This window comes from Gordionus sp. m RMFG-2023, chromosome 5 (genome assembly GCF_954871325.1).
Source record: "Gordionus sp. m RMFG-2023 chromosome 5, tfGorSpeb1-WG-v2, whole genome shotgun sequence".
Lineage (NCBI taxonomy): Eukaryota > Metazoa > Nematomorpha > Gordioida > Chordodea > Parachordodidae > Gordionus > Gordionus sp. m RMFG-2023.
The window spans coordinates 30,698,659-30,715,697 of NC_088779.1; the positions used below are offsets into that span (position 1 = coordinate 30,698,659).

A 17,039-nucleotide genomic window follows, 5' to 3' on the forward strand; every position below is an offset into this window, starting at 1 on the left:
ATATTACGATAAACAATAATAAAAAAAACATTTATAAAAGTTAATATTTTTAATAATGTTAACTCAAAGGAAGATTTAACCAGACCAAAGACTTAATAATGTTACCCTCCTCCCTTAAAATTCCGACTAACTTAGTAATTGGTAGTCCACTATAATTCAGCTCTAAATAGTGTTGCATATGATAAAATTTATAAAATCTTATAGAACAAATTGATGCATAATTTGAATAATATTGATTGTTATATACTCCCTTGCGCATGTTCTTGGAATTGATGCTTTATATTTGGTTTTGAAAACCCAGAAAATATTTTTAATTGGGTTCGTAGATAGGTACAATCTGTAAATTGATACCTGGTTTATCTGGAAAATATAAATTTGTGGGGTATGTTTAGTCGTCTTTGGCAATGCCTAACGTTTGATAGCCGATTCGTTTTTTACCAGTTCCTTTTTAGACCATCGAAAATTTTTGATGTATTTTCTTATGGTTTCCATATTTTTGGCTAACCAGAAGGAACGCAAATTCTTAATAATATATTTAACAGTAGGTATTATTAACCATAATAGGTCCATAATTTGTTGTCTATATTTTATATATTATTGATCTTTCTCCTTCCTTGTTAACTTGTGACTTTTAATGCTGGCCATTAATTTCTGGAAATATATTTCGCTTTATTTTGTGAACAGCAAATTTCTTACTTTAGCTAAAATTTATTTATTAAATCTAATACTAATACTTAAATCTTAACAATGACAATGTTTAGCAAATTCCTACTTATGATCTATCCTGACATCTGTTTTATATATTTTTTTAAAATTTAAGAAAGACTTATATGGATGAAAATAAGTTGACAAGAAATTTAGTTGATGGGATAACCAACCATATATCTTTAAATGACATTCGCATATTAATAGCATCAGGCGCTGATGTTAACGGAATTGTAAGTCATGGCCTTCATCCTTTACATTTTGCTATTTATGAAGGGGATTATGAATGTGCACGTTTATTATTAGTAGATTAAGAATAAATATATTATTACAATAGTATTCATAGATAAGGGGCTGCGATGTTAATGCATCAGATGCCATTGGCTATACAGCTTTACATATGGCAGCTGAAAAAGGCCATTTTCATATTGTCAAACTTCTTATAGAGTTTCAAGCAAAAATTACATATTTGCCTCAGAATTCAAAATTAAATATAAATGGTAAATTTTATTTGTTATAAATCCTATCAATACATTTTATAAATCCATAATTATTTTATATTTTTTTTAAATAGATTTACCACTATTTAGTTAATTAAACATTTCAACCATAATTGCTTTATTCCATTTAATCAAATAATTAATATCACATAAAAATAATTTAAAATAAATAATACAATTCTAAGAATATTTTTATTTTAGATAAAAACTGCAAAGAAATTGGCCAAGAAACACTTGATATATCTGAAGTTAGTAGTAGAGATGTACTTCCTGGTGAAATTATTGTTGAAGAACCATTACGATTAGCTATTAAAAATGGACATTATGCAATTGCTAATTTTCTGCTGAATAATGGGGCTAATCCTAATCAACGCTATTTTTTAGGTGATTTATTTCTCAAATTATTTAGTTGCTTTTTTTTATTTGACAATGTTTAAATATAGTAATAAAAATAATATAAAAATTTAGTCCACCTAAAAACTTGAAGAGCTTTTTTTAAAAACATATCCATTTTTTAATATGAAAAGTGTGGCAATGAACAGGTTTAGGAAAATTATATTCAAATATTTACAGGGATGTGAACCCTTCAACAAAAAAAGGGTCCAGGTTTGGGTCTGGTAATAACTTTAAAAAGGACCCGGGTTCGGGTCCGGGTTCAGAGGAAACATAAAAATAATGACTCAAAATAAGACTTTTTTTCATTCATTTTTTATTATACTTCAATATATACACATTTATAATTCGAAATGAGATAATTTATATTTTAAATATTTTATTCAATCGCACAATCATGATATCTTCTAAAATATCATCCTTCAGATTTCCACGTAAATTAGTCCACGATGAAAATCCACGTTCTACGCTTACTTAAAATAGATAGTCATTTTTATAATACATAAATTATTGTACTTGTGTCGCCGGTACAGCCATGACGATTCTAGAAAAGGTATATAATTCTGGATATATTGAAGAATTTTCCTCCCAGAATTTTAAAATGTTTGCATCTCTATTTATTCTCATAACTTCCGAGAACTTTTCTATTAAAGATACAATAGATATTTTTTGCTCCTTTCTATCAGATGATAATTTAATATTTTTTTATCTATCTAATATTAAAATTTCCAGATCATCAATATCGTTATCATTATCATTGTTATCGCTACAACCAGTAGATATTGTTGTAACCACCAATGTATTGTAAATAATAGAGTTTTGGGTATGCCATAAATCTTCAAGATGGTCAGCCATTTGTTTTTGCTCACTACTTAATAAAACCTGATATCGCGGGTCTAAATATATCGAAGCATATACAACACTATTTTGTAAATATTGTTGCTCTCTTATTTTCGTATTTTCTAATACTTCATTTGAAAAAGAACTTGTTAATCTCCCTAACTCTAATTGACATCTTAACCATATGCCATAAAAATCCGATAAACATAATTGTTCAGCTTGCACTCTTAATGTTGTTATTTTTAAAGGAACCAGCACACTAGTAAGCTCTTTTACTTGATTCCAATCATCTTCTGAAAAAATGATTTCACATGCTCCTATGATAAAATCATTACAGAAATCTTTCAAACTTAATAATCGCTCTAGCATCATACACATAGAGGACCAACGTGTTGTGCAATCTAAAATTGCCATTTACCTTTTCATGGATTTTAATATTCTAACAATTGTGGGAGTTCTTAAATATTTTACAACATCCCTTGCTTTATCAATTATAGTTTTAAAGTGACTATTTTTTAGGGAGATTCCATGAAAAAAATTAATAAAATTATATAATTTAACACCCTGAACCCTTGGACCCTCCACTTTTTAAAAGGGTCCAGGTTCAGCCAAAATACGAGGGTTCAGGGTCAGGCTTCACATCCCTGGATATTTAGATGCTTTTTAAAAATTTTATAATCTTGGTTTGAATTTCAATAAGATAGATGATACTGTATCTTTTTTAAAAAAGGTATTGACAATAACAAAATACACATTTGAAAAAAAAATCTAAAAAAAAACTTAATTTATCAAACCGATTCTTTTTTTCTAAATATATATATATATATATAGGACTATATAAATGTAAAATTTATGTAAATAAACTATGGTAGAAGATAGACTAATTTGCTATACAAAATAATTAGATATAAAGATATAATTACATATTTTAAAAAACTGTATATTAAAGATGAAAGAAATTTTTTTCCCAAAAAATCTTAAACACATCTTTTAAGATCACAACATAAAAGATTCTTTTTTTAAAGAAGATCAAAAAAATTTTTGATTTCAGAAAGATTTTTTGTGCATAAAAAAAATCACAAAAGATTTACAAAAAAAAAAGATTTGGAATTTCAGGTAAAATTTGAGTAAAAATCCTGATTCTAAAAAAAAATCTTCAGAGATCAAAAAACTTTGAAGAGTATTTTAAACTTCTTATAATCATATTTTTAATTACAGGTTCGGAGATTAATTTGATAGATCCAATCAAAGATATCGAATATCTAGAACTGCTTCTTAAATATGGCTCTGATCCTAATGTGAATGATAGATCCGGGATAAACCCACTAATGCAGGCTTGCAGATCCAAGGGTAACAGCCTAAACGCGATCAAATTACTGGTGGAGCACGGGGCTGACGTCAATTCCAGATCGCATGCCCGATTAGATTTCAAGTAATGAATCAGAATAATACTTATATTAAACAAATATTTAAAAAAAATATACATATGATAATATATATTTTAGCACGATTTCTGACCATGACTCAGACCAAAAAATTTATTCTTCGCCAATTTTCATAAAGTATAAAGAGCTTAAAAAAGAAAAACAGGAACAAAAATGGGAAATTTTTTTGATTTATTTTGGTTGCCTAGTCCTACTTCTGACCTTGATTATTACAAACCAAATACATATATCAATTAAGAAGTAATAGGAAGATTTCAGTTGATCTTACATCTTAAATAGATATTTATTATTCATTTAAGGAATTTAACGATACTTTAATTTGTGGGACAATTTATGGTAAATGTGTCTTTATGATTCAATATTTCTTCTCTATATCTGACCATAAAAAAAATTAGAAATCAGGTGGACGTAGATTGAGCTTACCAATTTCATGCTATAGAGACCCCCCTCCCATAACACATTTTTTTGTCAAAAAAAACGAGTAGCAACGGCCCTCTAGGCTCACCTAATCCAACGGAGCTTAGGTGTCCTACCTTTCTGGTGAGACTTTAATTTAAGATGGATATGTTAATTGACTTAAAATATTACTCCAACCCCCTCTCCCCCACCCTACCCCACACCCCCCCCCCCCACCAAATCTTAATGACGCGATAAAGGAGGTCTCTGAACTGTGGTATTGCTGATGCCTTTATTTTATATTTCGAAGAAGAAGAAAAAAAAAAGCTTATTGATTAAAAAATTATTTTTTTTTGTATTTAACACATGTTTTAAAAAAAATAAATCAATAAATAATTATTCACAAGATTGAAATATGCCACGTCACTGATTGTGTTTTTTTTTTGAAAAATTTCCTATTCACATTTAAGAAAATGGCGGGAAAACAATTGTAGCCATTGTTCGGCTATTAATAAAAATGGCTACCAAAACAAAATTCAAGATATATTTATCATTTTAAATAATATATTTTTAACAAATTAATTAGATTTAAAAAAATAATTAATCAGATTATTTAAAATAAAATTAAAAATTTCGCATTATTTATCATACAACGTGTTAAATAGCGCGCTAAAAATAACGCGCGAATTATTATTTATCTTTTTTTTTAAACTTTGGCGGTAGCGAGCTTTTTTATTTTTCTGGAAAAAAAATAACTTTACTCTGCATTCGCGGTTCAAAAAGTAAAGCGTATTTTGTATAATCCGCCTCGAATCCGCTTTATTATGTATTCTCCGTCGCGGAATTGGCTATAAAACTGGGAGATATTTATTTATCCTTAAATTAGATATTTGTAAAGTCGTCTTTTAGGTTTGTTATTTATTTTTTTTTTAAATATAGTTGTTAGACCACTATTTTATATATAACAAAAATAAACTAAAAATCCATATTAACTCACTGCCTAACAGCAGCTCCACCCTTCAGAAGAAATCCTCTTCCTCCCTCTCCGCGTCCGACAGAATAAAATCCAAGGAATCTCCCAATGTTCTCGGCCACTGGGTTAGGGTTAGGGTGAGCCGTTTGCCGAGTCATCAGGGGTATCGAGCCCCTCTGAACCAATTGCCCAATCTTCATCTAACACGCCCCATCACTCTTGTCTTCTTATGCTCTCCTCCGGCAGTAAGCCTCCATCAGCCAACTCCCTCTATGCTTCTGTTTCACTTTTCATCCTGTTCCCGTTCTAAAAGACCCACATGCTGGCCACCCGCGTTCCTTCCCTGATCAACTTCCGCAATTCCCGCAGTCCCTACGCCGCTCCACCGTCGCTTGTGGTCTGGGTTCCTCCAATTCCGTCACATTCCTCCCCTTATTTGTTCCGAGCCCTCCGAACGCCATGATTCGGGTATTCCCACCCTCATTTGCTCCACCATTCCCATATCTGTCTGCTCCCGTCTTGGACACGACCGTCGGATGTGCCACCACTCCCCACATCCGTAACACTGGAGCACATCCCTGTGAGCCCCTCTAGGATCATCCAATCTAATTCTCCGCACATTTCCTAATTCTCCCGGCCGGTGTGGTCCTAACGCTCTCCTTGGTGAGAATCCATGCAACGTCGTCCGCCTACGCGTTATTATGAAATGGACTTCAAAATCTTCGAATACCCAATTTCCCCGCATGTTGGTTGGCTTTGTTTACTTTTATAATTTACATATACAATATCTAATACCCTCTCACTCTCGCTACCCATGAATTCTTCCGCCTTCCACTTTTTTATAACTCTAATTCCTACATGACTCGATTACCTTTTATTAACGGACTTATTTTCCTATATTTTTAATTTGATTATTAAAAATCCTAGAAGAATATATTTTACTATAATTCTTAACTCAATTATTTTTCTCCTTAAAAAAAAATTCCAAAAGAATTTATTTTACTACATTCTTAATTTAATTAATTTTTCTCTTTATTTCTTTGACAAAAAAAAATCCTCAAAACTATTCCAAAGTAAAAAAAAAAAAACATTTCTACCAACAAACTACAAAAAAAAAAATTCAACCAAAACTAATTTAATATAAAATTTTACCTTGAATAATACGAATTATATTTTTCAATTCAATTTCAAAAAAAAATTTGGAATGATCCTAGAGGGGCTCGCACGGATGTGCGCCAGTGTTACGGATGTGGGGAGGGGGGGCACACCCGACGGTCGTGTCCAAGACGGGAGGAGACAGATATGGGAATGATGGAGCAAATGATGGTGGGAATACCCAAATCATGGCTTTCGGAGGGGTCGGAACAAAGGGGGAGGATTGGAATGTGACAGAATTGGAGGAACCCAGACCACAAGCGACGGTAAAGCGTAGCGTAGGGACTGCGGGAATTGCGGAAGTTGATCAGGGAAGGAACACAGGTGGTCAGCCTGGAAACGGGATGAAATAAGTGAAACAGAAGCGTTGAGGTAGTTGGCTGATGGAGGTTTACTGCCGGAGGAGCGCATGCGTGTTAGATGAAGATTGGACAATTGGTTCAGAGGGGCTTGAAACCCCGGATGACTCAGCAAACGGCTCAGAGTGGCCGATAACATTGGGGGATTTCTCGGATTCTATTCTGTCGGACGCGGAGAGGGAGGAAGAGGATTTCTTCTTGAAAGGTGGAGCTGCTGTAGGTTTATTTTATTTTTGTTACAAGTCGTCTTTTTGGTTTGTTGTTGTTTATTTTTAAATCGGCATTTGTAAAAAAAAAATAATAAATAAATAATAATTTTTGTCGTAATAATTGGAAATATACATATAGCATTATAAATTTGTCAAAGATGAAATAGATAAGATAAATAAGTGACCCCAACGACATTATAACTATTACTGAGGATAGTCTTGTCAATCGATAATATTGACAGGAAATCTGATTTTTCCTTCTCACCAAGATTCGAAGGAACATTTTATACTAAATAAGATTTGTGCTGATTTATCTATCTTAAATTTTTAGGCCCAACTGACAATATATTTACTCTTGCTGTGTTAAACCAAACTATGACTTAAATAAATGATAGAATTATTAAATGATCGGATTCACCATGAAAGACGTGTTGGTTCTGATCTCAAAGTAAATCACCTTCTAATCGATTTAAAAAGAAATGATACCGATACTATAGAAAATACAGACTCGTGGCTATTTTTTGATCGACTATTTAGCCAAACTAAGCTAATATTTAGGTGATTTGCAACTCAAAGGATGAAATGTAGAAAATGATTTTGTCATTAAAATGATAGCGTATTAGTGATTACCTGCCAATCTGGGTAAACCTGGAACCCGCCATCAAACGGCGAATAAGAATAGTAGTGATTGGGCTTATTTTTAAATATAATAGATCAGAGTTAGAAATAAAAATCTTCAGCCTTTATTCCTGGTGCCACTTATTTTTGATACTTACAGATATTTTAGCCTAAGCTAAATAACTTTTTTTAAGGCTGTTGAGTGATAATTCTAACCAGGACGGCCTCAAATATTTTTTGCACCCATCCCCCTTGCCTGTCTCATGAGCCCGTTCGATTTTTTTAAAAAATGGCTTTATAAGTCCTTGTGTGCATGAGATGACTATCATATTATAGCAACAAACATTTTTTACGAATTTTATACTTATATTTTCATTGGTTATTTACCAGAACACCGCTGCATTACGCTGTGATAGGTGGTTCCATACCCGTAATCGAATACCTTAGCCAATCCGGAGCGGTGTTTAACTTGCCCAGCGATTACGATTGGGCCACCCCGCTCGATTTTGCTATACTAAAAAATAGCCCCGATTTAGTCGAAGCTCTCATGAGGTTAGGAGCCGATCCTAACAGATGTTCCGATCACATAGGCACCTCCCTACACGTAGCCTGTTCCAACGAGCTCAGTAATCAAGAAAGGATTATCGAGATCCTTCTAAAATACGGTTTATATTTTGTTTTTTATTATTTTTTATTATTAATAAAGTAGAACACTAGGAAAGTAGGAATAGGACGAGAGTTAGAAAAAAATTTATGATTTTATTCTATAAAATGAATGAGGTCCCCCACTACATCATTCTGCCTCATTTGGGGCAAGCCACTTTGAACCTTTTTCAAAACAATTTCGAAATCCACAAGGAAAAAAACACATGTTTCCTTTTTTATAAAACTTAAACAAAACATTGCTATCACCAATAACTCGCTCCAATTATTTAATGTTTAAAAATTCTTTGGCCATAAATTATTTCACTTTCTCATTTTTTAATTTTTTATAGATATTTGTTCTCTTTTTTTAAATATTGTTTCTATTTTGATATAAATATTTTTAAAAAAATCATAATATGATATTCGCTTTATTAGAGATTTATGTAAAATTAAATTAATTCAATGTTAACTACCAAATCACAGAAATTGGACATTTTTGGCTAACCATATAATATATTTGTATAATAATATAAAACGACTTATAATAAATAAAATTTTTATATTTAAAAAAAAACACAATTATATTCTACTTTTAAGGGGCCGATCCAAATCTTCGATGTTATAACAAGGATGACCAATACTTTTGGACACCCCTAGTTGAATACATCAACATAAACGAAAACAAGACCTTACATTTTGTTCAGCTCCTATTGAATTACGGTGCTCAAGCTGTATTCAGGCTTCCGTATTTAGATAATAGGTTTTACAATAATGTTTTATTAACTAGTTATACATATTACTAGAGTTATTAAATTTAAGCTAGTATTGTTAAACTAAATATTAACAGATAACTAGTAGCTATTATGGCATTGACTAGCTAATTTTTTGTAACTTATAACTTTTTCAAAACTGTAACTACAACTAGTTTTACTATTGAAAAATTTTCACAAATTACTAAATTTTAAAACCCCCATAACTGGAATCAGGTTACCTACAAATCTAATGAAATGTATCTTAAACAATTGAAAAAAAAAGGAGAGAAGAAAATTTTAAGTATTAAAAAAATATATTCTTAATTTATAAATAAGTGTGTTTTTCTCATTATTATTATTAGAGACATGCAAAAAGTAGGCCTGGCCCTGTTCGAACGGGCTTCAGACCTGGCCTAATAATCTTTAAAAAAATTTCTGGGCCGGGTGTTAGGCCTTGGAATTTTGCTTAAAAAAATTATATCTAAATTTATCAATTTTATGTTGAATTTTTTTTAAGTAAAATAAAATTATGCCAATTTTATTTTATAGAAACATGGCGTATATCTTTTATTTTGAGTAATTATAATTATTTAAAAAAGAATTAATTTCTATATTTAAATAAATTCGGGCCAGGTCTATAAAATTTTTTAAAAAAATCGGGTTCGGGCCGGGTCGGTTAAACCTTTTTAAAGAAATGTCGGGCTGGGCCGGGTTTGAAAAATTAGGCCCGATACTGATCAATGACTAATTATTATTCAATAAAAACACCTTAATTTTTTTTTAAAAGAGGCCTACTAAAATGTTTGCACAAATTGAATCAATATCCTCAAATATTCCGTCTAATCTTGGAGAACGGACAAAACTTTGACGTGGAGTCTATAAAACGTCGTCGTTTAATGTCGCCGCAACACAAGTCCTTGCTCTTATCGTCCGTTTACGCGCCTAAATCGCTGAAACATTACGCGAAAATATATATCAGGCAAAACCTGAAAACGAATATCCTTTCAAAAATTAACTCTTTTAATATACCCACGACTCTTAAATTATATCTTTGCTGTTTGTAAATATTTAATGGATGGAAGAAAAAAAAGTATTTGAAATCGCAATATTCTTATTATTTATTATTCTTAAGTTCTGCTTATATTTAAATGATAAATTATTATTTTATAAGAGTTGTATTTAATATATATAATGTATAATAAATTATTTATTTTATTTACCATATAATAGATTAGATTATCATATATATATTTTTTTGATTGATGTATTTTTGTAAAAATTATAAAACATTTAGAAATTTTTTTATCTTTTTTTCTCATATTTTTAAGTTTTAACAAGCGATATTTAAATTAGCCCTTCAAATAAGTCATTAGAATTTGATCATTCTCTTCCCATTTCTCCATAAGGATCGTGTTCTGTTTCAACTTATTTTAAATTTTATTTCTGTTTAACTTAGGCTAAATAGCTTTTCAACTTTTGACACCATGTTTTAGTTGTTGTTTTAAGTGATTGGTGGCATTGTTATTTTTTGTTTTTCTTTCTCTTACTTTTTAGGCCGCAGTAATAAGTCGAGCCAGGGCACACCCTAACCCCCACTGTTTTTTTATACCTACACCTGGAATCCATCTTTATATGCAAGGTTATGGCAATTAATTTTTTTTATAAATGTACTGACAAATTCACTCGATTATCGAAACGTTTAATTCGAATCTTTAGCTTAATTTGTTTGTTCCTTCTGGCATCGTTCTCTCGGGAAATGTAAATGATGAACAATAATTTATATCCGGGGTGAAATATAATAATTTATTACAAAAAAAAAATAATGGAGGCGAAAGTTTAAAGGATAGCTGTTTGGTGTGCTACCAGGGCTATGATACGCCTAAATGTTTATTACCCAACACAATAAATCAGCTGCTCCCATCAGATACTATTTATCATAGGCCTACAGATGTACCAATCGCATGGCCCGGATTTTTTTCGACCCGGTCCGGATTATTTAATAATATAATATTATTTTTTAATTTTTATAGCCAATTATGGCGATTTCAAATATTTGATTTTAAAATATATGGCCGGTCAAGATATTTTTTTAAAATAATGTAAAATCCGGACCGACCCGTGTACCCGGGTTTAAGGCCGGGCCTGCAGGTCCCTGCTGATTATAATAAGTAATAACCGCTACAAAGAAAAAATGGATTTAAATCCCATAAAATGTTCTTAATAGTTTATTTCTAAACATCGTAAAGGTATCCTAATTTCAAAAATATAATTTGACCGCTCAAACTGAACAAGGTAAGACAGAAACATTGCTGGCAGTAAGAATAGAATTTTTTTTTTTTTATCATCTTCATATTAAGTAGTTAAGTATCATCCAAAAAAATATTAAAACTAAATCCATTATTCTTTTAATAATTTTTAAATTAATTCTATGTTGATTGACCAGTAACCTAACAATATCCTAATACTTACAAGACGCATATTGTGGGAATTTTTGCAATTTAAGAGAAAGAATTTTGTTTAATACTTCCAATCCAAATTATAAATCTTGTAAATTTACTATTCTTATTCGGTTGGTTGAGCAATCAAATTTCAATATTTAATAACTTATACTTTTTTGGAAAGAAGGGGGGGGGGGAGTAATATACACGTAACATTAACTATTAAAATAAAAAGAACATTTTTGATAAAACGTGGTCAGCAATAGGTAGCTTCTATCTACTCCAGAAGTGAGTCAAAGTATAATTTGGCAAACCATTTATTTATAGTATTTGTTTTTCAAAATGACATGTGATCAAATGTGGTGGTGTAAGTTTAAGGTTCTTGTTTCAGTTATGGGTCCGTGAGAAGTTAAAATATTGTTTCAGACTCTTGGCATTAATTATTCGAATATTTAAAAATAAAAAGTAATTTATAATGAAAGGGATATCTGGGTTTCATAGCGGTCGTAATTCAGTGTTTTAAGTGACAGCGGGGATAAATTTCAATATATATATAATTTTTATTAAATACGTATATAGACCCCAATATCTTAAAAGGCACTTAATCTCATTCACTATTTTTTCATATCAATGCTGGCATTCATCATAATATTTGAAACGAAATTTTAAAAAATGTTATTTATTGTCCAGTATGATAGATATTAAATTATGTAATGGGACCTTTTTCAAAGTTGGATATAAAGAACTAGTATTATTGATAAGTGATTGTAATGTATTTGTACTGGTATTTTTATTTTATTTAATCATATGTCTATTTCTAGGTTCGCACAATGCTAATATAAAAAAAATAGGTTTTCTAAATATTAGATCCTTGATTTTTACTAGTGTCGTTATATAATCAAGTTCCTACCACTCTTAGCAAAGGAACCATCAAGCTATCCTTTTTCTTTTCTTATTATTTTGTTTCTTTTTCTTCTTCTTTTAACACTTGCAACCTTTTTTCTCCTCTCAATTGCCTTTTAAAAAAATCAAGGATTTATTATTTTATACCTTAGTCAATTGACATTATTAATAATAATATAATATATTTATAAGATCTCATGATATTTAAATTTGTAAAAAAAATGAAAATTTATAAATGAGAAAAGTAGCTTTAAAAATAACCCGGATTTAATTTCATTTAATCTAAATATTATTTACAGGATTAATAATTTCAATTTATAAATATTTTTGTTTATTTAACTATCATTTTAGGCAAAAAGTTGCAGAATATATCAAATTTTAATTAAAAAATTTTTTTTTTAAATTAACGATTCGCTATCTATATTTATTCTATAAAAATGGTTAAGAATTTTCATAAATGAAAGGGAGACGAATTCCTAAACCATTTTTATAACAAGGAGTTATATATGATATTTATATCAATGACCTTAATACTTATTTAATTTATTTTTATTTACATAATAAAGAGACAGAGCAGACTAGATGTTGTTAAGCTAACCCGAAACTAAAAATATTACACAGGAGATTGTGCGTAGGATAGCATAATGTCTTAATCATCTATTAACAAAATCACGATACTTGCCTGATTTCTTTTGGTTTAGATATTAGATTGGTCGTTTAAATCGAACCATTTAATAACACTAGAGCAGATTTTATAAATTGGAGAGAAATTCTCTTTTTTTTAATGGTTCATAATTTAAAATGTTAATTATGAATTTGCAAAGAATAAGGTTCTAACGTTATTGCGCGAAGTGCGAGTCGGTAAAAATATATTTTATTAACTAACTTTTTCATTTCACACTTCGTTTATATACATTTTTTATAAGTCCAAATTAGAATACAAACGAAATACAAAAAAGTAAAATAATATAAAAAGTAAGGTTACGCCGTTTATAAAATAAAATTAGATTATAACAAATAATAAAAATTAGATTATAGTAAATAATAAAAATTAGTTCAAAAAACAAAAAGTATATTCAAAAAGTATATTCAAAAAGTACACAACACAACATTCTCCCTCTTCTTATAATTTCATCGGAGAAGTCATAGAGAGTTTGTTGTCCAAGTGGTTTATCATTTTGGTAATCAAGTTGTATCACGAATCATAGTAACGTTGGCTTGTCCCAATCGTTGGTTTGATTAATTCGATTTTGCACGTTGGTTCGTTTAAATCGCAATTTTTAAAAATCGTTATTATCCGCGAATAATAAGAATTAATAGTTCATCAAAATATGAAAATAAGTGAAGAATGATAAATCAATAAGATTGTTATATTTTTAGCGTTTTAATTTTTCGCGTTTTAATAACTTTTATTTTTTCGCGTTTTAGTGTTTAATTAATTTTTGCGTTTTAATATTTAATTTATTTTTATTTATTTTCAATCTCCGAGGTTAAAATATGCAAATAAAATATTATTCACATTTCCCTCTCTTTAAATAAAAAATTTAAATTTCACACCCTAGTTTAAATTCAAAAAGTGTTATTTTTTCATAAGATAATTTTTAGAAAATGATCTCTTTCAAAAACTTTTTATCATATTAAGTATTACTTATAAGGGTTATTTAAATCAATCATGTGATCTAAACCTTTTAATTCATGTTTTAATTACATTTTAACATATTTAAAAATAAGTTTTATCTTCTTGTTTAGGATTTTTAATGGTTTATTTTTAATTATATCTAAGAATTCATCTTTAGGTTTAGTTAATTTACAACAATTGGTCATCATTCAAGAAATCAATAAATATCAATATTTCATTAAGAATTTAAGTAAATAATTTTTTAAAGGCTTTTTGTGTGTTCAAATATATCCATTATGATTTTACATTTTAGTAATTTTAAAAATTTATAACATGCCTTTATCCTGGCATAAAATCTTAATATATAATAACTTTTCTTCTTACGTGGATTAGAATAATAAGTAATAATCATTGATCTCACAAAATAGAATTCATAACCTAACGTCCAACTTTCATATTGGTTCTTTCTAGGTTGCCACCTTAGGTTAGGTGCTGGCTATCATATTCCAGTCCAACATCCAGAGCCGGGACACCATGAAGAAAGAAGCTTTTTGCATGAAAGAACGTCTAAGGTATAATTCTTGGTCATATCAATAGATAAGGTATTCATCTCAATAGGTAGTCATCTCAATAGATTAGGTAGTCGTCACAATAGGTAGTCATATCAATAGATAAGGTAGTCATTTCAATAGGTAAAGCAGTCTCTATAGGTTAGATAGTCGTCACAATAGGTAGTCATCTCAATAGATTAGGTAGTCGTCACAATAGGTAGTCATACCAATAAATAAGGTAGTTGACGAGGAACAGTATCGAGGAACATTATGAAAGGAATAACGAGGAACATTATCGAGGAACATTATGAAAGTTTTATTATTAGTATTATTATTATTGTTTTTTTTATCGAAAAGGAAAAAGTTATTATTATTATTGTTTTTTTATTGAAAAGGAAAAAAATTATTTATTATTATTATTATTATTATTATTATTATTATTATTATTATTATTATTATTATTATTATCTTTGTTTTGTGATGAATAACGATGATGGGGTAGAAAGTGAATATATATAATGGAAGCAAAAGAAAAAAAGATATATTATATGTTTTATTTTGTAATTTTTAATTGATGTATGTTTAGTGAAGAAAAAAATAAAAGGAAATAAAAACCTACTGCAAGTAAAAAATAGAAAAAAACAAAATATAGATATATATATATATACTGCAAAAAAAAGGATAATAGTAAAAACCATTTCAATATAGGAGAATTAAGACGATTTAAATAGTAGTCATTTCAATAGGTAAAGCAGTCTCTATAGGTTAGATAGTCGTCACAATAGGTAGTCATATTAATAAATAAGGTAGTCATTTCAATAGGTAAAGCAGTCTCTATAGGTTAGATAGTCATCTCAGAAGATTAGGTAGTCATCTTTTTCTAGTCCACCACCCAGAGCCGGGGCACCATGCAAATAATAAGGTTCTAACGTTATTGCGCGAGGTGCGAGTCAGTAAAAATATATTTTATTAACTAACTTTTTCATTTCACACTTCGTTTATATACATTTTTTATAAGTCCAGATTAGAATACAAACGAAATACAAAAAAGTAAAATAATATAAAAAGTAAGGTTACGCCGTTTATAAAATAAAATTAGATTATAAAAAATAATAAAAATTAGATTATAGTAAATAATAAAAATTAGTTCAAAAAACAAAAAGTATATTCAAAAAGTACACAACACAACAGAATTTCTTATATTTAAATTTTAATAATACACTAGTTTTGTTTTATTTGCTTAATGTATTACTATTTTTTAAAAAACCTTTGCAGGATTGTTCTTTTTTTTATATATTATCCATTACTTTAATTATATTTAATATAAAATTCCCTTTTTTCTACAGGATACACATAACATCTTTTATCTTTCAATTAATTTCGTCAAAATGCCCAATATAAAGCTGCAATCTTCTGATGGTGAAATATTTGAAATGGATGTTGAAATTGCAAAGGTTTCGGGAACAATTAAAACTATGCTAGAAGACCTAGGTATGGAGGATGAAGAGGAAGAAGTTGTCCCTCTTCCAAATGTCAATGCTGCTATATTAAAAAAAGTTATTCAATGGGCTACACATCATAAAGACGATCCAACCCCGCCAGATGACGAGGAAAGAGAAAAGCGTACAGACGATATTAGTAGCTGGGATGCTGATTTTTTGAAAGTTGATCAAGGAACACTTTTTGAATTAATATTAGCTGCTAACTATTTGGACATTAAAGGCCTATTAGATGTTACCTGTAAAACAGTAGCAAATATGATAAAAGGTAAAACACCGGAAGAAATAAGAAAAACATTCAATATTAAAAATGATTTTACACCCAGTGAAGAAGAACAGGTTCGTAAAGAAAATGAATGGTGCGAAGAAAAGTGATGCTAATATAGATAATGAATTGTAAGAAGAAAAGTAATAGTAAAATATAATAATTTGAATCTAACTTGTATTTTTATTTATCTAAATAAATGTATATATGCTATTTTAGAAAAGATTTTGTAATATTCTAAATGATTATAAAATATTATCTTATAAATAATTTGGATTATATACATATTTATTATTAATGTATCAAATGATTTAATAAAATATTATTAAAAATTGCTCTTAGAATTTTATTTATTTACTAAATAATTTAATTGTTAAAGGGGTTTGATTTATTTTAGAAAAAAATTTAAATATTTTTTTCTTTGACTAAATATAGCTAAATAACATGATCATATTTTATAATATACTTTTAAAAAACTTATTACATAAAAATATTTATGTCCATAATACATTAATAATTTAAAAATATTTTTATTCTAATTTTTTTTTAGCTAGAAAAATTAATCTTTTGATTAATATTTGTATAAAATAATTTAAATATTTATCTTATATTATATAATGTTTAAGAATATAGTGTTAGTCATTTGAATAATTATTTAACATAATTTTCAAAAATGATAAATTATGCTTATGCCATAACAGTTTTTTTACCCCGAGTGACTTGTTCGATACTATAGTTTATACTTTGTTAATTAATATATTTTTGACACCATGAT

The 17,039-nt window shown here is 28.9% G+C and overlaps 2 protein-coding genes across 2 annotated transcripts; both read left to right on the plus strand.

Annotated features, from left to right (window-relative positions):
* The first annotated feature begins 807 nt into the window (after positions 1 to 807).
* Positions 808 to 10,089, plus strand: LOC135930475 (ankyrin-1-like). The gene is made up of 7 exons (XM_065467277.1): positions 808 to 1,010; positions 1,052 to 1,205; positions 1,407 to 1,589; positions 3,657 to 3,870; positions 7,984 to 8,258; positions 8,836 to 8,998; positions 9,778 to 10,089. Exons 1-7 carry the CDS (start codon positions 831 to 833, stop codon positions 10,052 to 10,054), a joined length of 1,446 nt encoding a protein of 481 aa, XP_065323349.1. The 5' UTR covers positions 808 to 830; the 3' UTR covers positions 10,055 to 10,089.
* Positions 10,090 to 15,845: 5,756 nt separating this feature from the next.
* LOC135930476 (S-phase kinase-associated protein 1-like) lies at positions 15,846 to 16,494 on the plus strand. Its single transcript, XM_065467278.1, has one exon. It carries the CDS (start codon positions 15,889 to 15,891, stop codon positions 16,372 to 16,374), a length of 486 nt encoding a protein of 161 aa, XP_065323350.1. The 5' UTR covers positions 15,846 to 15,888; the 3' UTR covers positions 16,375 to 16,494.
* Positions 16,495 to 17,039: the final 545 nt, after the last annotated feature.